Raw genomic sequence first — 27,484 nt, forward strand, 5'->3', positions numbered from 1 at the left:
GTATCTATCTGGAAGTGGAATTGCTGGGTCATATGCTAATTCTATGTTTATCTTATTAAAGAAATGATAAAAATGATTAAAAATGTAATGATTTAATGATAAAAATCACTTAAAATGATTTTTAAAATTATTATTATAGGGGCTGGCCCATCAGTGCAGCAGTTAAGTGCACATGTTCTGCTTCGGTGGCCCAGGGTTTGCTGGTTCAGATCCTGATTGCGGACATGGCACCACTTGGCAAGCCACTCTGTGGTAGGTGTCCCACATATAAAGTGGAGGAAGATGGGCAAGGATGTTAGCTCAGGGCAAGTCTTCCTCAGCAAAAAGAGGAGGATTGGTGGCAGATGTTAGCTCAGAGCTAATCTTCCTCAAAAAAAAAAAAATTATTATTATAGCCAACCTAGTGGGTGTGAAGTGGTATCTCGTGTTTTTGATCTACATTTCCCTAGTGACTTATGATATTGAACTTATGATATCAGAGACTTATTGGCAATTTGTATACCTTCTTTGGAGAAACGTCTATATAAGTCCTTTGCCCATAATTTAATTGTGCTGTTGAACTGTAAGTGTTCTCTATATTTTCTGGGTACTAGACCCTTGCCAGATTTGTGATTACAAATATTTTTCTCGTTTTTGGGGTTGTCTTTTCACTCTCTTGATAGTGTCCTTTGATGCACAAAAGTTTTCAATTTTGATGCAGTCCATTTCATCTAGTTTTTATTTTGTTGCTGGTGCTTCCTTTGGTGTCATATCTAAGAAACCATTGCCAAATCCAAAGTCATGAGAATTTACTCCTATGTTTCTTTCTAAGAGTTTTATAGTTTTACTCTTACATTTAGGTCTTTGATCCATTGTGAGTTACTTTTTGTACATGGTGTGGGTAACAGTCAAACTTCATTCTTTTGTATGTGGATGTACAGTTGTACCAGCACCATTTGTTGAAGAGACTACTTTTTTCTCTCAGTGATCTTGGCACCCTTGTCAAAAATCAATTGATCATAGATATATGGGTTTATTTCTGGATTCTCAATTCTGTTCCATTGATATGTTTATCCTTATGCCAATACTATACTATAATCAAAAATATCCAATTTAAGAAGCAAGTAGTTACAGCTTTGAGTTATTTGAGGCCTGAGGGAATATCATGAAAACTAAATTTCCAAGCTTCTTATTTCTTCATTTCATAGTCAGCAAAAGTTAGGTTCTCAATGCAAGGTGAATTTTGTTTTCTATGGTAGATCCAGGTAGTACAATCTAAATAAAGTAAAAGTGATTACGAATTTAAAGTCCAGGAGAGCAAGGACCTTGTCTGTCTTGTTCATCAGTGTCCCCATTGCTTCGGTCAGTGCATGGCATGGAGTAGACACTTAAGAAAATATTTGTGGAATAAAATATGGTATTTCACGTGCTGAGCAATGAAACAGATTTTCCTAGATATCAGAATTTTGTTTTAATATATAAGAATTGTTCCAGTGAAGAAATCTTTATTCAAAGCTGTCATTATTTGTATATTTAAGAAAGGAAATGATCCCAAGGAGCCATGTGATGCCCCAAAAGCATGCTGAATGGAAGGTCCTGTAACTCCACAGAGTCTAGGAGAGTTGGTACGACCACAGACGTGGCACAAGCACCTAAAGCTGTCAGAGCAAGGATATTCAAAGTTGCATTGGAAACCACCCAAATATCCACTAATAGGAAACTGGTTAAATCCTTCAATGAACTATGATACATCATTATAAATAATTAGGTAGATCCATATATATTGATATTGACATGAAAAAATGCCCACGTTATATTGGTAGTAAAGTAATGCCAGAAGTAAAAAAAAAAAGGGAGGGTGTTATAGACAGTGTGAATAATATAATCCCATTTTTATTTTTAAATGGAATGTTATAGCTACATAAAAAAGGAGTTAGAGGAGTATATACTACATTATTGATAGTGAGATTTTTGGAAAGTTGAGATTTTGAGGTCATGGATCATCTACATTATATATTTATGTAATGTTTGATATTTGAATAACTGTTACATCTGTAACCACATAAAATAATAAAGTTTGTTTGTTTTTGAGGAAGATTAGCCCTGAGCTGACTGCTGCCAATCCTCCTCTTTTTGCCAAGGAAGACTGGCCCTGAGCCAACATCCATGCCCATCCTCCTCTACTTTATACGTGGGATGCCTACCGCTGCATGGCTTTTGCCAAGCAGTGCCATGTCCGCACCTGGGATCCGAACCGGTGAACCCTGGGCTGCCAAAAAGCAGAACGTGCGAACCCAACCGCTGCACCACCAGGCCAGCCCTAAAGTTTGTTTTTTTTTTTTAAAGAAGAGAGGGACATGATCTTTGGAGTCAAACAGACTACTTTTGAATTATGGATCTGCCAACTATTAACTGGGTGTCCTTAATCAAGTTAGTTCACGTATCTGAACCACAATTTCCCCATGCATAAATTGGAGAAATTAATACCAGCTTCATAAGCTTCATAAGGATGTTCTATCTACCTCATCAGTTTCCTCTCATACCATTGTCCTCTCAGTATGCTATAGAATAGGGGTCAGCAAACAACTGCCCTTAGGCCATATTGGGCCCTGTTTTTGTTAAATGAGGTTTTCTGGAAACACAGACACAGCCATTTATTTACATATTGTTTGTGGCTGCCTTTGTAACAGCAAAGTTGAGTATTTACTACAAGGACCATATGGCCTCAAAGCACGAAATATTTACTGTATGGCCTTTCCAGGAAAAGTTTGTCAATCTCTGCTCTAGGAAGAATACACTGGCATTTTTCCACCTCCTAAAACGTAACACATTCCTTCTCATCACAGGACCTTTGCACATATTGTTCCCTTTAGCTAAAATGACATTCCCACAGCCCCCATCTAATCTTTTTCTGTGAATCCTACTCATCCTCATCACCTCCTTGGGGAGGACTTTGCTGATCCCATCGCACCTGTGAACTAGATGAACTTTTCTGCTCATAGCATCCCTTATAGAGCTTATCATGATGGCAATTACCTAATTATCTGTGTCCTTATTTCTTTAAGGTTTGATTCCCCTGTAGACTGTAAATCCATAAAAGATTGTCTGTCTTGTTCATTGCTGAATCTCTAGTGCCTAGCAAAGTACCTGGAACATAATGGCTGGATATGTGCATGCATGAATGACATAGTCTCTAAAAGGTATTTATCGTCTGACGTATACTATATACACAGTATACTCTGTAACAAATAGTTCACCTAGTAGATGTGCAAGTGGTTTAAAGCACAGTTTAGGAGTTGGACATTCTGAGATGGAATTCTACTTCTTCCATTTAATACATGAGGAACCTTAGACAAGTCCCTTAACCTTTTTGCCAATTTCTCATCTGTAAAAGGGGAATAATATTAGTACCTTTCTCATGAGGTTTGTAATGAAGATTAAATAAGATTATCCACGTAAAGTGTTTAGCATAGAGCTTGGCACACTTTAAGTGTTCAAAAATGCTATCTGTAATTATAATTATTCTTCTTATTTATTTTTATTAATGAAACTCTTGGATAGATGGCAGATATTATTACAACCCCCACAAAGTTGACTCCTGCTTGTGCTGGAGTCAGGGCTACTGGGACAGGGTGAGCCAACACCTCCTCTCTCACTTCCACTCCCAACACAGCCAAACACAAAAGAAGCCAGAGCCATGGTTAAGCAATATTCTTTCTTTAATTCCCCTTTGCAAATGGAAGCCCCTGAGCTGGTCCCCACCCCCACCCCTACCTCATACCCTGGGGCTCCCCAGATGCAAGGCCCCCACCTCAACCTGGAGGGAGAGCACTCTCTCCCCAGGATGGTCCATTAAAAAAAAATCCTAGTCATTTAAGAAATGAGGCTGGGGACAGGAGAAGGGAGCTGGAAGATGAGGCCAAGGTCAGGCCAGACTGGAGATGCTGGGGTTGTGAGGACCCTTGAGAAGGATTTGCAAGCACATCCCTAAGCTCAGGGCCAGCGTGGCTGAGGGAAAGGAGGCAGACAGACAGATAGTCTGACTCCTCAAGGTCCCGCCTGCCTGGTTGTGGACACTGACATTCACCACCACCACTACCACCACTACCACCACCACCAGCCTCCAGATGGAGAATTTTCCAGTTACTCTGGGATAGGGTTTGCTAAGCATCCCCTCTGGCCCCTGAGCTGGGGCATCCCTGGGGTCCACCTGAGACCAAACCTGGGAGAAGGAGGGACTCTAGGAACATGCAAAGTGGGGGAGCAGAGACTCCCACCCCACCCCACTGCTCTACAGGATGGTGGCTCCAGCTGCATCTGGGCTCCGAGGATCCTTCACACCGATGATGAAGTTGTTGGTTCTCCGGCTGCCATGGACCCAGGATAAGACATCTACCTTCTCCACATGGTGACCCCTGGCTTCCAGGAACTCAATCTCTTCCTCTGTGAACTCACCTGAAAACCATCCCCCAAATTATACACATTCAGAGTGTTCCCAGCACTTGTTAGGAGTCCTTTGGTCAGACCTGAGTCCTGGTCCTGGGTGCTCCACTGAGGAGCTGTATGACCTTGGGCAAATTGCTTTACCTCTCTGAGCCTCAGTCTCCTCATGTATAAAATGGGGGTTATACAAGAACCTAGTATAAGAAGTTTTTGCAGGGATTAAAGACAATAATACACAGAAAGCACGGAGCTCAAAGCCTTGCATACAGTAAGTTATCAATAATATACGATCATTCTTAATATTAGAAAAAGGGCTTTGGGGTCTTATCACTGAAGCTGCAATCCTTACTTGCCAGGATTACTGCACAGCCCACTAACTGGTCCTTCTGCTTCCAATCCTGCCTTCCTTACAGCTTATTCATACAGCAGCCAAAGGGATCCTTATAAACCATTAGTCAGACCATGTCACTTCCCCCACTCAAAACCCTCTGATATCTTTGATGACTCTTAGAGTAAAATCCAAAGTCCTTACCATGGCTCCTAAGGTCACACATCATCTGGTATCTTGCTACCTCTCTAAACTCGTCTCATCACTTTCTTCCACTCTCTCCCTTGCTTAACTCTGCTCTAGCCTCCTTGCTGTCCCTCAAGTAGGCCAAACATGCTCCTACCTCAGGGCCTTTGCATTTGCTGTTCTCTCTGCCTGGAATTCTCTCCTCCTAGACAGTCTCAAACTGGCTCCCTGACTTCATTCCAGTCTTCAGAGAGAACTTCCCTGACCACTATCTAAAACAGCAGCCCCTGTTATCCTTACCTTGCTTTGTTTTCTTTCAAAGTACTTAACGCTACCTGTGTTTGTTTATTTATTTACTGTGTCTCCCTCTGCTAGACTATAAGCTTTTTTTTGAGGAAGATTAGTCCTTAGCTAACTGCCAATCCTCCTCTTTTTGCTGAGGAAGATTGGCCCTAAGCTAACATCCATGCCCACCTTCCTCTATTTTATATGTGGCACACCTGCCACAGCATGGCTTGATAAGTGGTGTGTAGGTCCATGCCTAGCATCAGGACTAGTGAACTCTGGGCTGCCAAAGGGGAGCACACAAACTTAACCGCTGCGCCACGGGCCGGCCCCTAGATTATAAGCTTTTTGAAGGCAGGAATGTTGTCTTGTTCACTATTGATCCCCAGTTCCTAGAACAGGGTGAGGACATAGTAAGTGAGGCAAGTATTTAGTGGATAAATGAACACATCCCCATCCTCTTGCATAAATTCAGGTCCTCATCATCTCTTGCCTGAATCATTATCCCAGGTGCTTCCTGTATTTCCCCTGCTTAAGTTCTCCTTCTTTCAATCCACCTCCCCTACATGAAACAAATCAGGTCATATCCCTCCCCTACTCAGTTGGATAAAGTCCACCCTTCTTAACACAACCTCCATGATAAACCCTGCAATCTCATTTCCCACTTCTCCTCAACAAAGATGTGGTCTTATTTCACTAAATGGGGTGATTTGGTAGTTCTTGAGATAAAGGCACAAGAATAGCATTAAATCACCGAGTTGGAAATGTATTCGCTTTGTGGTTCACTTTCAATCCGTTCGATAATAGTAAGGACTAAGTTTCGGTCTGGTCTCTAACATTTCTAATCTTTAACAGAGACAGCAGACTTCAGAGCCTTCTGGGAGCAACACTGTCTAACTAAAACCTAAAAACATTTGATTTTTTTATAGCTACTTATTATCTATTTAATGGCAAATTATGCTGTTTTTCCATTTGTGATTATAAGATTTACTTTTAAAATACATTTAGATTAAAAAGGAAGTCCATTTAGAGGCACACATTATGTAAATAATGGTTTAGATGGTGTGCAAATGTGGCAAAAGTCAGGAAGGTGCTGGATAAATTCTGAGGTTTGGGAAACAATGTCTCTAGTCCAGCTGGACTCCTGGCTGCTCTCTGAGCCATTCTTTCTGGCTTTTGCCTAGGCTGTTCCCCTTGTCCAGAACATTCTTTACCTCCATGTGCCAAATTCCTGCTCATACTTCAAGGCCAGCCAGTTGTCACCTCCTCCATTGAGCTTCCCAGAGCCCTCAGGTGGATAACTTTCCCTTCGCCAAGCCTCCTCTCCTCATATCCCTGTGTTAGACTGTGAGCCCCTCAGAGAAAGGCTAGGATGAGCCGCCCCCCTCCAAATAACTTAGCACAGAGCCTCACATTCAATAGATACCAAAAGATATTAGTTGAGCAAAATCCTTTTTGCTGAGGAAGATTCACCCTGAGCTGACATCTGTTGCCAATTTTCGTCTTTTTGTATGTTAGCCACCACCACAGCAGGGCCACTGAGAGACAAGCGGTACTGTAGGTCCACAGCTGGACACCGAGTCCAGGCTGCCGAAGTTGAGCACACTAAACCTAATCACTAGGCCACCAGGGCTGGCCTGCACAATTCATTTTTAAGGACTTAGCCTCATCATCCATCAGCTGGGATCCAAAGTGTCACTGGCCAACTACAGAGTGTGACTGCTGAGGATGTAGGTCTGTGGCTTCTAACATGCTTCAGTCCAAGAGATATCAAGAGCCATACAGTAAAGAACTGAGTCTTCGGTATCAGCCAAGTATATGTTCTAATTGCAGTTCTGCCATTTACTGGTTGATCTTTGACTACTTTATAACCTCGGTGGGTGTCAGTTTCTTTATCTGTAAAATGGGGAGAACAATACTGAGCAAGCAAGGACCATGTCTCATTCAATTCTGTATCCCCTGTGGACTAGCATAATACGTTGTCTATTGTAATAAAAACTCCTCAAAGGTGCACATACTTTCCCAGTTACGAAGTTAAGCTCTGTCCAAAATTAAGTACTTGTCCTTGTTAGAGCAAAGTCCTTCTTCTCACCATAATCTATAAGGTCCATGATCTGGCCCCTGCCAGCCTCTCTGATCTCATCTCACTCTCACTCACCCTGGTCTCATTTCTACTCCCAAAACACGCCAAGCCCATTCCTACCCTGAGTTCTTTGCATTTGTTCCCTTGGCCTACAAAGCCTTCCCCAGTTTTTTGCATGGTGGGCTCTTTCTCACTCTTCAGATCTCAGTTTAAATGTCACCAAAAAGAAGCCTTCCCCAGTCATCAAGTCAGTCCTATGAATCATCCTGCTTTACTGCTCTGCAGATCATTTCTTTTATTTTCTCCTACTTCTTTCTTTATTTTCCTGTCTGCCTGTAAATGTGGTATCCTCAGCAACTAGGATAATGCCTAGTTCACAGTAGGTATTCAATGCAAATTGCTGAATGAATGGTTTGCAAAATGAACAACTATATCTTATTTTACAAATGAGAAAAACAAGGCTCAGAGTGGAGACATGAATTTCCCAAGGCCACGCAGCAAGGAAATGGCAGGACTGGTTCCAATCCCCAGATCTTTCACTGTTCCAATAGGAGTTGGTTGAAAGAAATCGAACTTTCACTGGCAGGGAGTTGATGCTGGTTGAGGCAGGGGCACCCTAGGGAGGAGCCCCTTTCTCCGCCCGGCCCTGTGCCCACCCCATGGGGATCTCTGCTCTGCACTCACTGTCCACCTGCAGGAGGTTGGACTGCAGGTCCGGGTGCAGGCGGCCACGGGCCAGGCTGTCACTCAGGTTCCGGTTTAAGGTCAGGACATTCAGCAGAACCTGTGGGCAGCCAAGGGGCAGAAGTCAGGGCTGTCCCAGAGGTAGGGGTTCAGGACTCTGTAGCCCTTACCCATGGTCCAGATTCTTTAGTCTTTAGAACCCTTATACGAGGGGTGTCATCCGAGCCTCTCAACAGCTCAAGACAGGCAAGCCTGTGATGACTGTCCTCACTTCACAGAGGGGAAACCGAGGGCCAGAGAACTAAAGTGATTCACTCCAGAGTTTAGAGTGAGCCAGGAAAGTGGCACCACTAGCATACGGTCTCCTTTAATCCATGCCAGGGCTCTCCTCCCTCCTGCCTGACCAGGTCAGGGTTAATAGCTGGGGGTGGTCCAGGGTACAAAGTGGGGACTTTTAGCTTAGTGGTTAGGATGATGGGTAGGCTCTGGAACCAAACTGCCTGCCCATTCTCAATTCTACTGGCCCTGCGATTTCCCCTGCAACCTGGGAAGACAGGGAGCTTCAAGGCTCCCTTTTTGCTAAGAAACAGAGCAATCCATGTCCCCAGTGCCGAGCATGGGCCTGGCACAAAGCAGCCTCAGCCCATGTTTGCTGAGAGGATGAGAACAGGCCAGAGGCATAAGATGCACCGGCAGCCCAGGCCACAGTTTGGTTCCCGGCCACAAAAGGCCTCCTAAGGCGGAAACTTCACCTGGGTCAGGCCGCTGAGGCCCCGGGCAGCTCCATTGGCTCCCAGGGCGAGGTAGGTCCCACAGAGCCCCTCCGCTGGCCGGACCACAGTGGGCAGCAGGAAAGACAATGGCCGCTTCCCTGGCTGCACCGAGTTCTCCTATTGTCAGAGGATAGAAAACACAAGGGAGATAAGAGGTGGGGAGAGACAGGAAAGGGCTACCCCATCACTCTTCCAACCTCTCTCTCTAGCGTCTTCCATAGGCCCAGTTTTCATGGGAGATGAGCCCCTTCCTAAGCCACAGTTTGCTGTCTGTGAAATAGGCAGGGTCCCTGGATAACTGGGGTGGAGAGTCGACCCACCAAGCTATGGGGCTGCTATGGGGCTACCATGGGTGGCAGGAGAGGGGACCAAGACAAGAAAGATGGCTATGGGGAAGAACAGGATAATCCCCATGCTGGTCACCTCTATCTGTCTTTGTCCTGCTGGGGCCCTGGCTTGCAGGGTGTAGAGTACTGGCCTCCAAGTAGACAATAATTCCTATCTCTCTCCTTGGGTCTCCCTTTAGTGCCACAAAATAGGGCTGAGCCCCATCAGCTGAGCATCACACAGTCATAGACTACTAATGCTATAAAATGCCCAAAGCATCAAATGGGAGTCAATTATCCCCAATGCCCCAACTGAGGCCCAGAGAGGGGGCAAGACTTTCCCCAGGTCACACAGTGAGACAGCGATAGAATGGGACAAGGTTTCTTTGGACCCGCCAGGCTCCAAGCCCCAGACTTGAGCTGAAGATGAAGTGGACAACTTGTTTAAGTTCCTTTTCTTTATAATAGAACTTGCTAGAGGAACTAGGGAGGGAGGGGCAGCCATACTTCCTAGCCTCAAGGTCCCCAGGGGAGAAGGAAAGCAAGGCCCTACCAGGCTGGGCGCAGAGTGGTTAGCAGTCCTGTTGGGCCAGGAGAAGTCCAACATCTGGCTGTTGAGCAGGATCCCTGAGGGGGTGATGAGGCCGCTGCCAAAGGGTCGGTTCAGGGAGCTGCGGGCCGAGGTTGGAGCCATGTGAGTGTCAAGGCAGCCCTCACTCTCATCCAACCCCCACCTCCTTCCTTGTCCAGATGATCCCTTGTGCCAGGTTCTGAGTCTGAGCTGGCCTACCTGACCATGGCCACAATGAAGTCATCAGGGCCCATGATCAGCACCTGGGCAGCAGTGGGAGCCCCGTCCAGCTCGTAGACAGGCAGGAGGGGGGCAGGGGCCGCCTGGGAGTCATTGATGTGGCCCCGGAGGTAGGCAGCCTCCACCTTGCTGAAAAGACAAGGGGTAGGAGGTGAACACACAACAGGCTCTCATTATGCCCCACTTACCACACTTTGTGATGTCTGTTTGTGCAATTATCTGATTAACATCCACCTCCTGCACTGAACGACTAGGTCTATGAGAGCACAAGCTCACTTATTCCCAGCAAACAGGAAATGTCCAGGAAATAGTTGCTGAGCAGAGCAAATTTATTCAGGTGTTATTCCGATTCACTTCTAGAGCCAATTTTTAATTTATTTTATGTTTAAATCAAGAATTTTTTAGTTACTTGATTTTACTCACTTAATTCTTTCTATGAAAGCAGCTAGGACATAGTAGATGCTCAGAAAACACTTGTTTGGAATGAACAAATTGAATTCATTTAACTTAATGTTTGTAGTCCAGAACTAAAGTTTTATTAAGAGTTTAGTCAAGGGAGGGTTTTGTATACAGGGATCTTTACTTGCTATTAGAATTATTTTTTTAAGTCACAGGAGGACTTGGCACATAGTAAGTGCTTAATAACTATTTATTGGATGAATTAGTTGAATGAATTTAATATAGGGGTGTGTGTGTGTGTTTCAGAGCTAAATTTGTATTGATCTTGAAAACAACATGCAATTCTCCAGACTTCTGAAAGTTCAACCGAGGGTTTCTTACCTAATAACTCTTAGTTCAGTTACTCTAATTGATTAGAGAATGACAAGTTACCAAGGATTACTGAAGACATTCACTCCATTTCCAACCACAAAGGCTGGTGACCACACAGAGAAGGCACAGAGGGCTTCGTTTCATGTGGTTTGGATCAGTGGGTTGCGGGGGAGGCTTGGTTTTTAGCCTTCATCCTTGGGGCCTTGAGCTGGTTATCGTTTTCAGTTGCTTCATTTGTGCTTTTCAATTATAAGCTTCTCATTTAGTCTCAACATTTCCAACTTAATTCATAGAGGGTTGTTTGAGTAGCAATATAAATTTGCATTAACTCTATTTTTGGCTTCTGATTTTTCCTTAGCTGGCCTTTAAGACAGTTATAGGAGCAGTTAAATAGTAACCATTCTTACACTTATTGCCAATTAATAATAATAATGATATTGGTTGAACACTTATTATGTGTCAGACAACGTCCTAAGTGCTTTGGATGCATTTAGTCCTCACCATGACCTCTTGAGGCTGGCACCATTATTGTCAAGCCCCCTTGCAGAAACTGAGACTTAGAGAGTAAAAATGACTTGCCCAGGCTGCACAGCTAGTGGATGGTGAAGCTGGGATTTGAAATGAGTCAGTCTGACCAGAGTCCACAGTCTTCCTACTGTGTTATGTTGCTAATGTAGATACAGTAAAATCAAAATCCCAACCACCTCCAGTATTTGCTTGGAGACTGTTATTATTGATATTACACTTTCTTTTCCCACTCAAAAGGGAAAACAGATGGGTCCATATAGGAGTCAAAAAAATTTGAGAGCCAGGTGAAGTTGACCAACTCATTGTACAAATGGGGAAATTGAGATACAAGGAGAGGCAACCACTGTGGCACACTGTGAGTTGGGGCTGAGTTGAAATTGACTTGGGACTTCAGGCTTTATTGTTCCACTAGCTGCTTTTCACCTGTTCTTTCCCCCATATCCTGCACCACCTCTGCAGTCCCCAGGGTCTTGCCCTAGGACCCACCTGAGCATGTCATCCATGCTCTCGGTGATGGTAGAATCGTAGACGGGATCTCCCAGTCTGCTGGCCAGGGCTAATGCGATCTTCAGGGTCTAAAAACAGAGCTGGGGTGTGGAAGAGGCTGCCAGGCCCCTCCCAGCACCCACACCCAGGATCCTCATGTGTGAGAAGACTTGGGAGGTGACTTAGTCCTGCACCATGGCAGCACCCCATCCCCTCACTTCCAGTGTCCCCAGACCCAGGGTAGGGTGGAGGAATCAGCTTTACCTCTGCCACCCAGTGAAGAGCCTGTTCCCGGGACACCAGGCTGGTTAGATTGAAGCCCTCGAGGATGTTGAGAGCACTGATGAGGGCAGGGCCCGTGTGCGGGGGTGGGGGACTGAGAACTAGGTGGCCTGAAAGGACAGGAAATGAGAGATGGCAGGGGAGGGGTCAAGGCATCTCTACATCCCACCATCACACAGACTGAGACCATTGCACTGGACTCCCTCATCAGATAGGGAAACTGCACTGAGAGGCAAAGTGTTGAGAGGCAAAGGGACCCACCCAAGTTCATATGCAGAGTCAAGGGCAGGGCCAGGACTCAACCCAGAAAACTGGCCTTTAGTGTCCTCTTCCATGTGAGGAAACTAAGGCTCAAGAGGATCGTGAATTGCCCAGAGTCACACTGCAGTCCATTGGCAGAGCAGAGACAGGTGTCAAGATGTCCAGATTCCTGGTCCACCATGTGCCTTTCAGCTCCTCCCACAGACCAGCATAATTTTCAAGGCCCCTGATGGTCCCACCCAGAAAATTTCTTGGGAGCAGCAACCTCCTCTTTCTATTTGAGGCCCCTGTTATTAGATGTTTGGACATCAAAGGAATAATAATAATACCCGACACATAACACTAACATTAATTAATTCATTTAATCCTCACAATGGGTACTGTTATAATCCCCATTTTACAGGTGAGGAAACTGAGGCACAGAGAGGCAGCTAGTCCAAGGTTACAGGAGGCAAAGGGAACCCAGAGTACTCAAGGTACTGGCATTGCCAAGAGAACCCAGGCTAGGAAAGGGAGATGGAAAATCAAGTACACATTGAGTGTTTTTGAAATCAAATACATTCAGTGCCCACTCTGATCAGGGCAACTCTAACATCATCTCATCAAATCCTCATGGGTACCCTGAGAGGCAGGTACTATTATTATCTCATTTTAAGGAGGGAACCAGGGCTCAGAGTGGGAAGTAATTTGTTCAAGGTGAATGGCACAGCTAGTACTCAAACCCAAGTCTTCCTGGCTCCAAAGCTATGCTTTTCCTCTGTTCCATATACCACCACCTCTGGCAGAGGAATCAGGCTGGAGATTGAGGCCTGGAAACCTGAACTCAGAGGTGGCTTCTCCTGGGGCTTGAGGTGATTTGGGCCTCCAAGAGGGGAGGGAACCGGAGAATCTTCTGAGGGACCCTGGAAGCTACCATTTTGGGTTCAGCAAACATGGATTTCAACCATGTCATAAGCTTGGCTTTCGGGGTTCCTCATTGATTCTGAGTTTGGCAGGTTAAGTTCCATTCCCTCTCTGGGCCTCAGTTTCCTTTTGGAACAATGAGCGGCGGGTCTATGACTGTCTTGAAAGGTTTGCTCTAACCTGAAGCTTAGATGGACTTTGGTCTTACAAATTCTTCTTAGGAAGTACAGAGCAGTGAGAGTGGGGCTGAGGAGGGGGCTGAGGAAACACAGTGCCCAAATCAAGAAAATTTATGGCCAGAACCCCAATTTCCAGGACTGAGTCTTTGACCAGACCTCCCTCCCCATATCCTAAATACTGGGGGAGCTGACCCCATGACTATTTCAGAAGGTAGGCTGGCTCTGGCTTGCTTCAACAATTGGCTGCCCAGGCAGCTCATTGCCTCACTTTCTCTCCTGTGAAATGGGGAGGAGTCTCTAGGCCAAAAGGATGTGGCCATGGACTGGGAGGCTTTTCTTGAGTGGGGACCCTGGGAGATAGGGGAGAGGTCACCTCTGTACACGCCACACACGGGCTTCTCCACGAGGGCACTGTAGTTGCTGAAGTCCTCCTCAGTTATGACACCCCCTGCGTGCTGAGCCTGGAGGGGAGAGAATGACCCCACCACTGCTGTGAGCCACAGACCACACTCTGAGCATGTGGTACAATAGGGCTTGGCCTATTGTATACATTTGGATCACAGACAGATCGGATGTTTATCATTTTTGTGCCTTCTGCAACTCCCATTATAGCCTTTAAGGACCCCATCAGCCCTGGATACTCCAGAAAAAAGGAATAGGGAAAAGCACTAACACCGAGCACCTACTATGAGCCTGACATTGCACTGGGTACATTCTATGAATGACTTAATAGAATTCATAGGGTTTTCAAGGCCCTTGGTGATCTGGCCCCTGCCTACCTCTCCTACCTCGTATCCTGCTATTCCCCAATGAACTCTGTACTGCCACCCAGAGTGACCTGCAGTTCCTAAACTCATGACTCCGTGTCCTTGCATGTACTGCTCTCTCTGCCTATATAAAAGGAAGATTTTCCACTTATAGCAGCACTTGCCTATACGATATCAAAACTGAATTCTGCATTTCTCTACAACCAACTAAAGCCACTCTAAAACCATGAACTCTGGATGACCCTGGTAAGAATGACCCTTACTGGATGTAACCAAGCACTCTATTGACCAATGAACCAATCTTGTACAAACTGATGGGCTCATTCCATCCTATCCAGCACACTAATTTTCAATCATAAATTAGCACAGCTACTAGGAATGTTCTCCCTTTTTTTAGTATTTTTTAGTACTTGAAACCCCTGACTTTTAATCTACCCTCAGTGAACTACACATTGAATTTTTTGGCTGGTGTGTGTTCCTTTATCTGACAAGTTAATAAACTCAACTCTGGGTTTTTTTCTTTTAAAGCTCTGACGGAATTTGTTAGCATCTCCTTCATCCCCTTCTCCACCTGCAGGAGAGGATATATGACCCAGGTCTGGCTAATCAGAGCATTCCTTTTCCATGCCACAGGGATTGGTTTGGGAATAGTCATGAGAACTATGACAGGCTCACGAATATAACCTTGAGGCTTTTGCTGGAACTACTGGAATGAGTAATGCTCTTTCTTTAGGATGGCTTTCTGGAAGGATGGCTGGTAGGGAGCAGGTGTGGAAAGGATCTGACAGAGAGTGAATTCAAACAGAGGGAGGTAGAGTCATGAGACAGAAAGAGAGACAGACAAAGTCCTGACAATGTGATTGGAGCCCCTGGACCCACCAGATCTAAAGCCAGTACTCTGCTGGCCCTTCCAGTTAAGCCCATATCCATATCTATCACCATATCCATACCTCCAGTGCCCAGCACAGGGTCTGGCACAGAGCAGGCACTTGTGAGTGTAGAATGAATGACAGACCTATTTAATTCCCACAACTGTATGGCAGAGATAGATAAAATCATCTCCAATGAATAGATGGGAGAACCACTGAGTTGGTCTGTGTATCCTTATCTTGAACATAATTATCCGTTAGGAGTTTTGAACTATTGGCAACAGTTCTCAGAACTCATTACTGTCTCAGACCAAGACTCTTTGGGGTTGGTTGGTAAGCCCTTTTATCAATCTTCCCAGTCCAGATGGTCACCAGTGAAGGAGGTGTTTTCCCTAGTCCTAGAAAACTCAAGGGCAGGGTGGGATTGTGGACTTGGAGAAGCTACAGCTGATTCTGGGTCTCTGCCAGGCCTGGGAGGGACAGGACAGGCCCCTGGACAGGTTGGCACCAGCCCTGGGGAGCCCAAAGGTACTTTTCTCAATCAAGACAGAACAGTTCCATCACCCCAGGAGGTTCTCTGCACTGCATCCCAGTCAACCCCTCCCTTCTCCAATAACCACTGATCTGCTTTCCATCTCCAGAGGTTAGTTTTGTCTATTCTAGAATTTCAAGTAAGTAGAATCTCCAGTAAATATATGTTAAAAGAAAGACAGGGAAGGAAGGGGGAAGAGGACGTCCCTGCAGTAGGGTCCTTCAGGGCATGGGGGCTCCCTACACGCTCACCTCAGCCACCATCTCTAGCGTGAGGTTGCCACCGGCGTAGAAGGCAGCAGGGCCGGAGGTGCCGAGTGTATCCAGCACCGAGGCCAGGTCAGGCCGACGCAGCAGTGAACCAGGTAGTGGCGGGTGGCCTGAAGGCAGGAACATCTCTTGGAAGCGCTCCGAAGCATTGGGAGGTGGCTGTTCAGCCAGGGCGCGGGCTGCGGGCAGAGGGGAGGCTGGGCATGGGGGTGACAGGACTGGACTGGAGGGCTGAGATGCGCAATAGGTGGGGTGGATGAGGGCTGAGTGGTGGGCCCTAAGGGCCCTGGCCCCCCAGGAGCCTATTATGGGGGAGGCAGGGGTGTATATGGGCCCCTCCCAGATCCCCTCATTTGAGGCTGCCTCCTGGTGGGTAACAGTGATGGTGGGATAGGGTGGTAAGGGGATCTGAGAAGCAAACTGGAAGAGAGGTGCTTTCTGGCCTGGGCCCCAAATCTCAGAGGTTCCCTCTCCCCTCTCCATCAACCTCATGCCTTTCCCCCGACCCCCAGGCCCCACTGACCTAGATCATGGGTCACGTTGAAGCCATCTTGGGCCACAGCTGCTGCGAAGGCCAGGACTTGGGACCATGGCAGCCTGGGGGGGCCGGAGAGCAGGGGGTGGAGGAGGTCCTGGGGGAAGGAGGAGGGGTCTTGGGGGGAGGGGGGTTCCTAGGAAGGAGATTCCTGGCAAGGGAAGGGGATATTAGCCGGGGGGGTGGAGAGTTGGGAAGGGAAGAATCCAGGAAGACAGGAGAAGGCCACCCAAGGAGGGGTACAGGCAGGGGCCCCTGGTCCCTAAGGGGAGGGTCTTTACCTGCCATAGAGCTGGTGAGCTTCGTGTAGCCCCTTCACCATTCCGGGGACCCCCACCAAGAGCCCAGGCTGGGCGAGGCGGGCAGGCGAGGGAGAGAGGAGACCAGGTCACTGGAAGGGGGGGGCTGGGCTGAACTCTGCAGAGCCCCAAGCCAGGGATGGGGGGCTGGCACAGGGGAGAGACACAGGCCAAGTATCCCAGAGGAGGGACAAGTAGTCCCCAGCAGGCATCCCTCCCATCTCCCTGACTTCATATCAGCAAATGCAGAAAGGCCTCCTTTATCTATCACAGTTGAGGGATTTATAAATTAAGCAAACTCTTTTAAGAGCCAAGGCATAACCAATTTAGATGGAAACCTGTCTACATTGGATTATACCTACGCCTGCCTTTTAAAATAGAGCACAAGGGACTTTCATTTAACCTTTTCGTTATCACACCACCATTACTCTGAGCTGTGATAAGCCATGTTTGGCTTTTACCACTGTACTAAATATCTACTTTTCCAAGTTATTCTATTTCTTCCTTTGCTCTCAGTGGATAGTAGGTTTGCCTCTAGCAGTTCCTCTCTAATAATATGTTGTGGGCTGGAAAAGTTACAGTCAACAGGCTCAGAGTGAGATGTGTGTTTTAGTGCAGCTACTTCACAACATCTCAGGCTGCTCAGCAGCCTGTTTTCCTCCTTCCTACGTGCCAGATAGGCAAGGTTGCCAGAGAGGTAAGGTGTTGCTGTCATTGCCTGTTATCAACCGTCCAGACTTTGTGGTTCATTATTTATTTTGGGGGCTACCTGTCTCCTTCATAGCCTAAGACCATCCTGCTTAACTCTTCTCCTCACCTCCATAGTAAATACTCAGCAAAGTAATGCTTGGGTTAGTAAAAGGGCAGTGAAGGGAGATACCCCTGGACCCTCTTTTCTCACCAGGGCCCCCACCTTGGTCTCCCAGGATCTCTGCAGGGCCTCTTCCCTGAGAGCCCCTGGTGCAGACTCCCGGAAATCAATTAGGTGGCTCTCATTTCGTCGGATGTCATGTATCAGCATCACGCCCCCACTGGGAGAGAGACAGAAAGGGGAGGTTGATAATATGTTACCCCTCTGAACAATTAACCTGCCACCCCTGAACTCCCAACAGTGATGGCTGTAGGCTCAGTTTGTCATCAGAGCTCCGTTCCCAGCAGTGATTCAGAGAGTCAGCCACCTTATGAGGGTAGAGAGTGAAATCGAGAGGGTTGGGGACCCAGAGCTCATGGACCTCTTCCAGCCTGTCACTGGAGACTTTAATCCCTGATTAGGGAAAACCCAGAGACTGGGAAAGCAGGATGTTCTGCCCCCACCCTCCCAAGACCATAGCTGGACTGCTGCCAGCTTCCTGCACCTGCTGCCTTGATATTCCCCCGCTCCCTCTCCCAGGACTGAAATTATATAAGGACAGACTGTGCAAAATCAAAAGGGGAATTTCTTTGGTAGGGCCTAGAGGGCTGGTCTTGCAGGAGCCAAGATATGGACTTCGTCTGCTTGTCCCTTTTCTGTGGCTTGTTTCCATCTGAGATGGGGGTTGCATCTTAGATGGTTGGTCTGTGGCCAAGTAACATAATAAGGAAAGCAGGACAGATAAACAGTAGGGAATGGTGGATACTATGACGAAGTGGACAGCACAAGCCCCATCATGGGAAGCAACTTCTATTCAGCACCAGATAACTGCAGCCATGTGGGAATGTGGAATGAGACCAGTGTTACCAGGTCTCTCCAGGTTCAAGAGATGTTTGAAATCTGGATTTTCATGGAAGTTCTCAACTTTTTAACACTAGCAAACAAACTTTTAAAAATTTAAGTGTGCAAACCAAACCAATCTGTGCGCTGGGTATAGCCCCATGGGTGGCCAGTTTGTAACCTCCGTTTTAACAGTTCTTTGCCTGGAGTGTATTTTTGGAGGATACAGGGTCCAAAGCTTTCATCAGACTCATGGGGATTTGTTTTAGAGATTTGTAAACCCTAAAAGTTTAAGTATCATTGCCCTAATGACCCTATACCCCCAACTTTGCACCTCCCTTTACAGTTTACAAAATCCTTTTCCCAGTTAAAAAAAAAAAAAAAGCTTCTGAAAACAACTCCGACTCCACATAAAGAAAAAGGAGTGAAATTGGGTGTAGAAAGAGAAAATACAAGGAGTTGAGGCCCAGCTGCCCCTCTCTCAAACTTAGAGACCTCCCCATGGACACAGACCAGGACACAGAAGTAGGCCTGGGGGACCTCAGCCTCCACAGCCGGGAACTCCTTACCCGCCCAGGCCAGAGCTGTGTGGTGCCACAATCCCCAAACACAGGGCTGCTGCCACAGCCGCATCCACAGAAGATCCTTGTTTACCGAGCACTTCGATGCCGAGTGATGTGCAACGGGCCGCATCGGTCACCACGGCACCCTGGTGGAAGATCTGGGAGGGGAAAGGGGACTAAGTTGGGGCAGGAGGAGGCCCCTGTTAAACCCAGAACCTCCACAGGGGACGGGGGTGGGAGCCCTGCCGTCTTGTCCTCTCGACTCTCCCCTACGACTATTCCCTCATTACCCTAAATGCTCCTACCTGATCGGGCCCTTCCTCGCCCACATCACCGCCCTCTCCCCTTTCCATTTCCTGGCCCCTCTCCCTCCCTCAGCCATTCCCCACTTCCCACGGTCTCCTCAAGCTCTTCCTTGCTTCCTCCTCCCCCCCTCACCTGAGGGTCCCCGAAGTAGATCTGCATGACGAGCGCCACAGTGACACCCGTGGCAAAGGTGAGGCAGGCTGTGACGATGACCGTCAGCCCGTCCTGGCGGCAGGAGCACTCCGCCGCTGCCGCAGAGAACGGGTCTTTGCGCGTCTCCCTCAAAGGCGACCCGTCCTGGCTGCCCATCTCCGAGGAGGACGACGGCAGCCGCTGCAGCCTTGCCGACTTCAGGAAGGAGTCCGGGTCTGCGGGCGGCTAGGGGTCGGTCTGGGTGCCTGTTACCTGGCCCTGCCCGCCCTCCAGGCAGGGCTATTCCGGGTCCCCCCTCTCCCCACCCCTGTCAAACCCCCCCCCCCCCAACAGCACTGCTCACCTTTCAGCGTCTCCCGACACACCCCAGGGCATCGGGCTGGGAGGACAGGGACGCCCAGCTGGGCAGCAGGGCCAGCTGGATTCCCGCCCCAAGGCCAATTTTCCCGGGACCCAGGACCCAGGGCTGAGAACACTTCCTGGAGAGGCAGGAGTTGGACCCTCCCTGGAAACCAGATCCTGCCCTAGCTGGGGCCCCAGCCTTCTGTGCAAGGAGGCAGCTACTTAAACTAAGCGGATAGTCTCTGGCTTCCAACCTTCCTTGGGTTATCCATTCATTCATTCAACAAATACGGAGGGCCTGCCATGTGTCTGGCTCTATGCTAGACGCTAGGGAAAAGGAACAGACAGTTCCTGCCCTCGTGGGGTTCACAGACCAGTGGAAGAAAAAGGTAATGAACAAGTAAACAGATAAATCATTACAAGTTGTGGCAGGTGCTATGAAGAAAAAGAAGAATGAAATGATGGAGAATGACAGTGTGAATTGGGGGCTGCTTAGCTGGGGAAATGAGGCAAGGCTTCTTAGTGGAGGTGACTTTTAAAGCTAAGAACTAAGGGATGAGAAAGAGACAGCCACATGTCGAGCAAGGGGTAAGTGAGTAGAGTGTTCCAAAAAGAAGGAACAGCAGGTGTAAAGGCCATAATGTAGGAATGAGCTTGGTGCATTAGAAAAAAATAACCAAGCCTGAGTGGTGCTGGTGTAGCGAACAAGGGGAAAGAGCAGTGGGAATGAGGCAAGGCCAGATGCACTGGGCCCCGTGGGCCTAGTGAGAAGCTTGGATTTTACCCTAAGAGCCAGGGGAAGCCACTGGAGAGTTTTAAGCAAGAAGTTGAAGCCATCTGTTTTGTGTTTTAAAAAGATCCCTCTGGTTGCTATCTGGAGAATGGATCTGAGGATGTAAGAGTGCACGCAGGGGAGACCTGAAGCCTCTTTCTTGCTGTGTGACTATGGACAAGTCACTTCAAGTCATGAGCTTCACTTTCCTCACCCTAATAATGGAGCTAATCCCTAACTGGCCAGATGGGTACAAGGACTCCATGAGGCGATGTATACTGGGCACCCTGTAGGTGTGCACTCAAAGTTATTTCCATTCCTTTTCCACCTTGGCCAGAGCTGAGACACTCTTCCATCTTAAAATTTCCCTCCTCTAGGTTATCTTAGCCTTGAAACTAGGTCTCTGAATGGCCTAAAGGTCCTGGCTGTTTGTGAACAGTAAAGAAATAGCCTGGTACCTTGACCTTAATGTACTCACAATGTGTTTTTAAAAGTTCATTCATTCCATAAATATTTTTTGAGCACCTGCTGCTATGCGCTAGGAGTATAACCTCTTTAAAAGTCTGTGGGATAATATTAAAAATTGACTGTTATGGGGGCTGGCCCCGTGGCCGAGTGGTTAAGTTCGCGCGCTCTGCTGCAGGCGACCCAGTGTTTCGTCGGTTCGAATCCTGGGCGCGGACATGGCACTGCTCGTCAGACCACACTGAGGCAGCGTCCCACACGCCACAACTAGAGGAACCCACAATGAAGAATACACAACTATGTACCGGGGGGCTTTGGGGAGAAAAAGGAAAAAATAAAATCTTTAAAAAAAAAAAAATTGACTGTTATGTTTTCCTATTTAAAATACTATGTGGTTCACCAATGCCAACATCATAAAAATCCAAGTTCCTTGACCCTCGATGATACACACTCCCCTCTTTTGTCTAAATAAGAAATCATAATGTCCATATATATGGATAAAATGCTGATATATGCAAGAAATCTTCAGAAATTATTTAAGGTGCTTACTTTTGGGAAAAGATATTGAAGATGGGAATGAGATGGGGTGGGAAAACTTTTTGTTTGAAATTTTTACTACTTATATATATGCCTTTTGTTTTTTTTAAGTTTTCTTTTTGGTGAGGAAGATTCGCCCTGAGCTAACATCTGTGCCAATCTTCCTCTATTTTGTATGTGGGTAGTTGCCACAGCATGACCACCAATGAGTGGTGTAGGTCTGGGCCTGGGATCCAAACCTGGGCTGCTGAAGTGAAGCACAACAAACTCAACCACTAGGCCACGGGGTTAGCCTGAATACATATATTTTTAAATAAAAAGGAAAAATCGTGGGGAGCTATGAATGGAGAAGGGGACTTTCACTTTTCCTCGCTGTTTTTTTCTTTTTTTTTACCATGCACATGTAATTTGCTTTTAAACTTTTGTTTAAAAAAAGAAACTTGTGTTCTGGAAGCCTCCTTCAGTTGATCATGCTTGCTTCTAACCCTCAGCACCAGCAACACAAAGTCTGTAAATAAAACTAGAATTCATTCAGCAAACAGGTTAAATACCTACTGTGGGCACAGAACTCTCCTTGGCCTCTAGAGGTTTCAAAAGAAGTACAGGAAATGGTTTTGAACTTATATTTATTGATGCTGACTGTATACCAGGTACTTTACATTCATTCCCTCATTGAAGTATTCCCATAACTTTATGAGATAGGCCTACTCTGTCCATTTTTAGATGAGGAAACTGGGGCTGAGAAAGGTGATAATTGCCTGCTTTAGATCATAAGATGAATAAAGGGCAGAACCAAGAGTCTATGTAACTTGAAAAACCTCCTTTCCATAGCTCCACATGGCATCAGGAGCTATTTCCACCCTCAAAAACCAAACTTACAAGCTAATTCTAGTTGATATTTCCAGCTATTTGTCCTTCAATCTGTTTTCTCCAATCAGATATGAAGAACCAGGAAGTGAAGGTCATATGGCCCCAGGAGAGTAGGATGTATTCAAGACTTTTTATTCCACCGATCAATAATTAAGTTATTCATTTATTTAACAAAAATATTTACTGAGTACCCTACTGTGTAAGTGCTGAGAAAATAATACCTTTGATTTTACTGATATGTAAGAGCAACAGCAGGACACTGGGAAAAGGTTAGTTCGGGATCAGAAGAAAAGTCTTTTGGGAGAAAGATGATGAGTTTAATTTTGGCTATTCTGAATTTGTGGGACACCAGCAGGAGTTGTCTGGAGGCTGCTGGCCTAGAAGGCATCTAATCTTTATCTGCTTAGACAACATTCCTCATTCAGTTTTCTTGTAGAGAACACTATCTCCCCTCTCATTCTTCATTCTCTCATTCCTGACCAGAGTAAGTATATGACCTAGGCCTAACCAATGAGAACAGGCACCTCTATATAGTGATTTGTTCAGGGACAGGCACATGACCAGCACCAGGTCAATGAAACTCAAACTTTGTTCTTTTGCTAGAACTATTGGAAAAGAGAAAGGCTTTCTTTCTGTCTAGGTTGCTAAGGTGATAAGACGTAAGCCTGTTGTTGCTGGGGGCATCTTTCCCCCACAAGATAGGAGGCTTTCTGAAGATGAAGCCCATAAAAAGGAAGGCAAAGCAAAAGATGGAGAAAAGCCAATTCCTTTTTAGGCACCTCGATACAGCTACGCCTGAAGCCCCACATCCCTGAACTTTTCAGTAATGCTATCGAATAAAACTCTCTTTTTAGATATAGCTCAGTTTTAGCCGAGTTTATGACAAAAGAACCCTGAACAGAGTTGACTTGGCAAGTCTAGAGCTCAGGAGAGAGAGCTTAGCAGGAGACTGAGGTTATCCCTGGCTTGCTTACTCCCTTAAGGGGAGAATCACTGAAGATTTTTGAATGAGGCGGTGGCATGATCAGAAGTGCAGGCTGTGGATGGATTGGGATTAAGGGGGTGAAGGAGAGGCAAGAGGCAGGAAGAGTACTAGAAGCCTATGGGTGATAAAGGTAAGAGAGGATGATGGCTTAGTCTACAGTGGTGATCACAGAGATGGTGAGATGGAATTTGAAAGATACTTAGAAAGGAGAGACAGAGCATCTGATCCTAGTCTGGAAGTAAGAAGAAGGAGGGGAATCATGGGTGGCTCTTGGTCTTCTACCTTGGAGACTGGATGAATGGCAGTGTCATTAATTGAGAATGACACCGGGGGAAGAACAGGTATATGGGGAGGAGATGATGAGTTCAGCAGAGAACATCCTGAAAGTAAGGCATCTGCAAGACATCTAGAAGCAGATGCCTGGGAGAGAGAGGAACACGTAGGTCTGGAGCTCAGAAGAGAGGAAAGAAAGTGCTTCCCTAGCCTTGGAGTGGTTACCATCTAGCTCTGTTTTCCACAGAGCCTGCTGCAGGGTGCCTGGCATTTGGTTCTGGGGAATGGCAGGCTAGAGGCTAGCTGGGCACAACCAAGGTCCTAGATAAGAGGATGGGACAGTGCCACTAGGAAGAACCACCAGGTTGAGAATATAGGAGGCCGTCTTAGACAACGGGCTGGTCCAGCTGGGCCAAAGGAGCCTTGGGGCTTGGAAGTAGTGCTGGGAGAGATGGCATTGAAATGACTACATAGGTATGATGGCAAGGTTCTTGGAACCTTAGTGTACAACCTTGGCATTAGGTACAGGTTCCTAGAAACTCAGCTGACCAAGGTCTCTGCTGGGTTTTTGTACAGCTGAGGGCAGAGCTTGTGTTAACTCCCCAAGGTACTCTCTGAGGTTTGTGAACTTCCTTCCCTGCCATTCTTTCATCCTGACATCTTCTCTCTCATTCGTTTATTCATTCAACATTTTTTATTGAGTGCTTAGCACTGTGCGGGATGGTAGAGAAAGGACAGTGAACAAAACAGTCATGACCTCACCCTCATAGGACTTACAGACATGGAATAATCACATGATTGCACAAATAAACACAAGTTTTGATAAATGCTAAAACATTTATAGGGGACAAGGAGAAAACATGTCAGGGTTTCCAATCTCTAGGTTAGGAGAGAGAGGCATTCCCAGTTGAGCTGAAAGAAGAAACTAAGGCCCAGATCAGGGTAGCTGTGCCCATTGTCACACAGTGAGTTAGGGCAGTGCTGGGACCAGAAGTGGCACTTCTGACCCCTGAAAGGACTTGGTTTCAGGCTGGTATCCACCAGGCTACATATCCCCACTTCTCTCTCTTGCCTCCTGATTCCAGGGCTACTCCCTCTGGAAAAGTAGTTCTGATCTGCAGCTTTGACATGCGATGCCCATAAACCTCCCCACTCTTCCCTCGCTCCTCCTTCCAGGTAGGGTACAGTCTAGTCAGCTTGGCAGGGGCTGCTGGTCAAGGCCAGAAGACTGGAAAGTTGTGGAGGGGGAAAGAATTTGGGATTGTCAGGCTGGAAATAGCTACAGAAGGGCCAGGCTAGAGAGGGCTGGGCCAGAGAAACAGATCTGCCAGGCTAGTAAGGGATAGAGCTCAAGTGTAGGCACTGGGAGCAAGAGAGAGTGAAGCAGAAGGATGCTCTAATGCCAGGAAGTGACGTTGAGGGAAAGAGGGATGGAGGATGGAGGATGAAGAATGGAGGGGAGGATACTGCTGGACCACATGGATAGCAGAGGGAGCACTAGGGAAGAAATGCTCAGAGAGCTCTTGGCCCTCAGGTCTCCCTCAAGCCCTGTCTCCTCCCTCTCTACTCCCACACCTTGCAGTCCCTGCAGAGGACTGAGGAGAACACAGTAAAATTCTGGAGCCTGCATCCTAGGGGGCAGGGTACCTTACTAATATCCTGGCCTGATCTATGGCTCCTCTGTGGCTCCGGGAGGGGTGAGGTAATCCACAGGACAGCTAAGGCACTCTGTCCCCAAGGACTTTGAGAGGTCATGCAGTCCATCCCCCTGTCTCCCAATAGCCATCACTCACAAACAGATGGGAATCATATTCTCTTTACCCCTCCCTGGACATGAAGAGATTCTCAGCTTCTCCCCATGGTCTCTCCTTCCCACAATCCCTGGCTGTGGGGAAGTTCTTCTCAAGACCTAGCCTCTATCCATCCTGCTGCAGTCCTATCCTGCTCTCTGTCACTAGAAAAGGCCTCTTCTGAGTGGTCACAGCTGTTCCTTAAGATCTTCCCTCCAACATTCCTTCTTTATTAGTTGGTTCTTCCCAAGCAGTAACCCCAATCCCTCCTACTGCAGTCCTTGGCATGTTCTCCCTTGTCGCATCCTAAGCCTCCAAGGCAGAAATACATTCCCAACCCCACCAGATAATTAACAGAGACAAGGGAGGAGAAGGGAGAGGTTCAGGAGGAAGGGGATGAATTAGGGAGATGGAGGGTGGAGGTGATGCTCCGCGCAGATGAAGGAGGACCGGGGACGTCCCAGGGGACAGGGACGGAGCCAGCGGGCCTCACCGGTATCGGGGTCTCCCAGGAAGGCATCCTCGTCCTTGCGGCCCCTCAGAGGGGCCGCGGGCGCCGGCTCATCCTCCGGTAGCCGCGGGAAGCTGGTGATGCTCATGTAGTCCACGGGCGAGTAGGCGCCCAGGGCGCTCTCCTGACTGGCCTCGTTCTCCGCCGCCATCCTCGCCCGCGCCCCCCAGCAGCGCAGCGCTTGCCGGAAGTGGTGCGGCGGGGGCGAGGGAGGGGGGAGTTGGAGAGGGCGGGGCCTGGGCTCTTGGGCCGCCGGGAGGGGGCGCCTCACCCCACCCTAGCGAGTGTCCGGGTCTGACTCGCCCCTGCCTGCTTAGCGCTGTCAGCCTGCAGTGGGTGCGCGGGTGGGGGTGGGTGTGGATGGAAAGGCTGGAGGGCAGGTCGGGGTCGCGCAGTGGGGGGTAAAAGGGGAAGAGCGCGCTGCAAGAGCAACCGTAGTGACCCGGGGCACCTTATGCAGCCCAGGGGACAAACCTCTTCCTCCTTCCAGTTTGAGCTAGAATCCTCCTCAGACCTCAGACCCCCTCCTTGGCCCACAGAGTCTTCCACTGACCGCAAACCTTTCCTCGACCCCAGATCCTCTCTCTGATCCCAAATTTCTTGGACCCCAGACCCCTCTTTCGACTTCAGACTCTGACTTCACCTCCCACCCTCAGAACCTGCTTCCTCCTCAGACTGCTTCTTCACTTCAATACCTCTCCTCGAACGTCAGATCCCACCCTGGACCTCTGACTCATCTGACTCATCTGACTCCTCTTTCCATCAAAACCCCTTCTTGGACCCCTGACCTATCAGCATAGGACGGTGAGTCCAAATTTGAGCATGTGTTAGAATCTTTAAAAGCAGATTCCCAGATTCCACACTAGAGATCATGATTTAGCAGGCTAGGATGGGGGGGGGGGGGTGGAGGGCAGTCTCTGGAACCTGAATATTTACCAGTATTTTGAGAGTTTTTGATGTAGTTCTGGAAAGGACACTTTGAGAAAGAAATAATGGTGGTGATGGTATGGCAGGAGTGGGTGGGATGGAAAAAGGTAAAAGGGTAGTGAGTGGGGAGTGTGTCTCTGGTAGTCTAGGTCTCTGAGTTCTATTCCCTGTGCCACTTACAAACTGTGTGATCTTGGGCAAGATACTTAATCTCCTTGAGTATCGGTTTCCTCATTTGTAAAATAGAGAGAATAATAGTATCCATCTCAGAGGGTTGTTGTGGGGATTAAATAACACGTGGAAAGCGCTTAGTATAGGGCTTGATACCTACTCACTAAATGCCACAATCATTATTATCATTATTATTATTTCCTTAATCTCGTGGATTCTCATCTGGTCCAACCTGATCCATCTTCCTCCCACTCTGAGGAATTCCAACTACACTATAGCTTGCACTACTACTCCATCTCCAAACATGGGGAGGGGTTCCCTCTCTTATGAGACCTCTTGTCCAAATTTCCATTGCATAGTCCACAGGCAGAGACAGGGGGCTGGTAAAGCTCCAGGTATATATCTCCTTCTCCAACCCCAGGCTCCAGGCCCAGAGATGACCTGGACTGCTGGAAAATCTGCTATGGGCCTAGCAGCTGCAGAGACACCTGTAGACAGGAGGGGGCAGCAGTGTGTTGGGAACAGCTCTACTGCTTGGGAGAAGGGCTGG

General features: G+C 47.5%; 1 protein-coding gene across 4 annotated transcripts; it reads right to left on the reverse strand.

Moving 5' to 3' along the window:
* Positions 1-3,746: 3,746 nt before the first annotated feature.
* GGT7 (gamma-glutamyltransferase 7) lies at positions 3,747-25,992 on the reverse strand. 4 transcript variants are annotated; one of them, XM_046679999.1, is made up of 15 exons: positions 25,819-25,992; positions 19,271-19,506; positions 18,839-18,990; positions 17,493-17,610; positions 16,562-16,629; positions 16,269-16,342; positions 15,728-15,924; positions 13,682-13,769; positions 11,948-12,075; positions 11,684-11,772; positions 9,878-10,027; positions 9,641-9,758; positions 8,741-8,878; positions 7,996-8,088; positions 3,747-4,434 (listed from the first exon to the last, which is right to left on the reverse strand). In XM_046679999.1, the coding sequence occupies exons 1-15, from the start codon at positions 25,985-25,987 to the stop codon at positions 4,372-4,374; spliced, it is 1,881 nt and encodes a 626-aa protein (XP_046535955.1). In that variant the 5' UTR covers positions 25,988-25,992; the 3' UTR covers positions 3,747-4,371. The 4 variants fall into 4 exon arrangements, with proteins under 4 accessions (XP_046535955.1, XP_046535954.1, XP_046535951.1 ...); XM_046679998.1 differs by having other exon boundaries at positions 7,989-8,088; XM_046679995.1 differs by having other exon boundaries at positions 7,989-8,088; positions 16,269-16,377; positions 16,562-16,726.
* Positions 25,993-27,484: the final 1,492 nt, after the last annotated feature.

This window comes from Equus quagga, chromosome 12, assembly GCF_021613505.1.
Source record: "Equus quagga isolate Etosha38 chromosome 12, UCLA_HA_Equagga_1.0, whole genome shotgun sequence".
Classification (NCBI taxonomy): Eukaryota; Metazoa; Chordata; class Mammalia; order Perissodactyla; family Equidae; genus Equus; species Equus quagga.

Excerpts from the sequence above, each read along its gene's own strand:
- GGT7 (XM_046679995.1), bottom strand. The coding sequence starts at position 25,987 with ATGGCGGCGGAGAACGAGGCCAGTCAGGAGAGCGCCCTGGGCGCCTAC. Across the intron at positions 16,727-17,492 it reads AGAGATCCTGGGAGACCAAG|CCCCCCATCCCTGGCTTGGG; the intron begins GTGGGGGCCCTG and ends CCCCTGTGCCAG. Across the intron at positions 16,378-16,561 it reads GCTCACCAGCTCTATGGCAG|GACCTCCTCCACCCCCTGCT; the intron begins GTAAAGACCCTC and ends TCCTTCCCCCAG.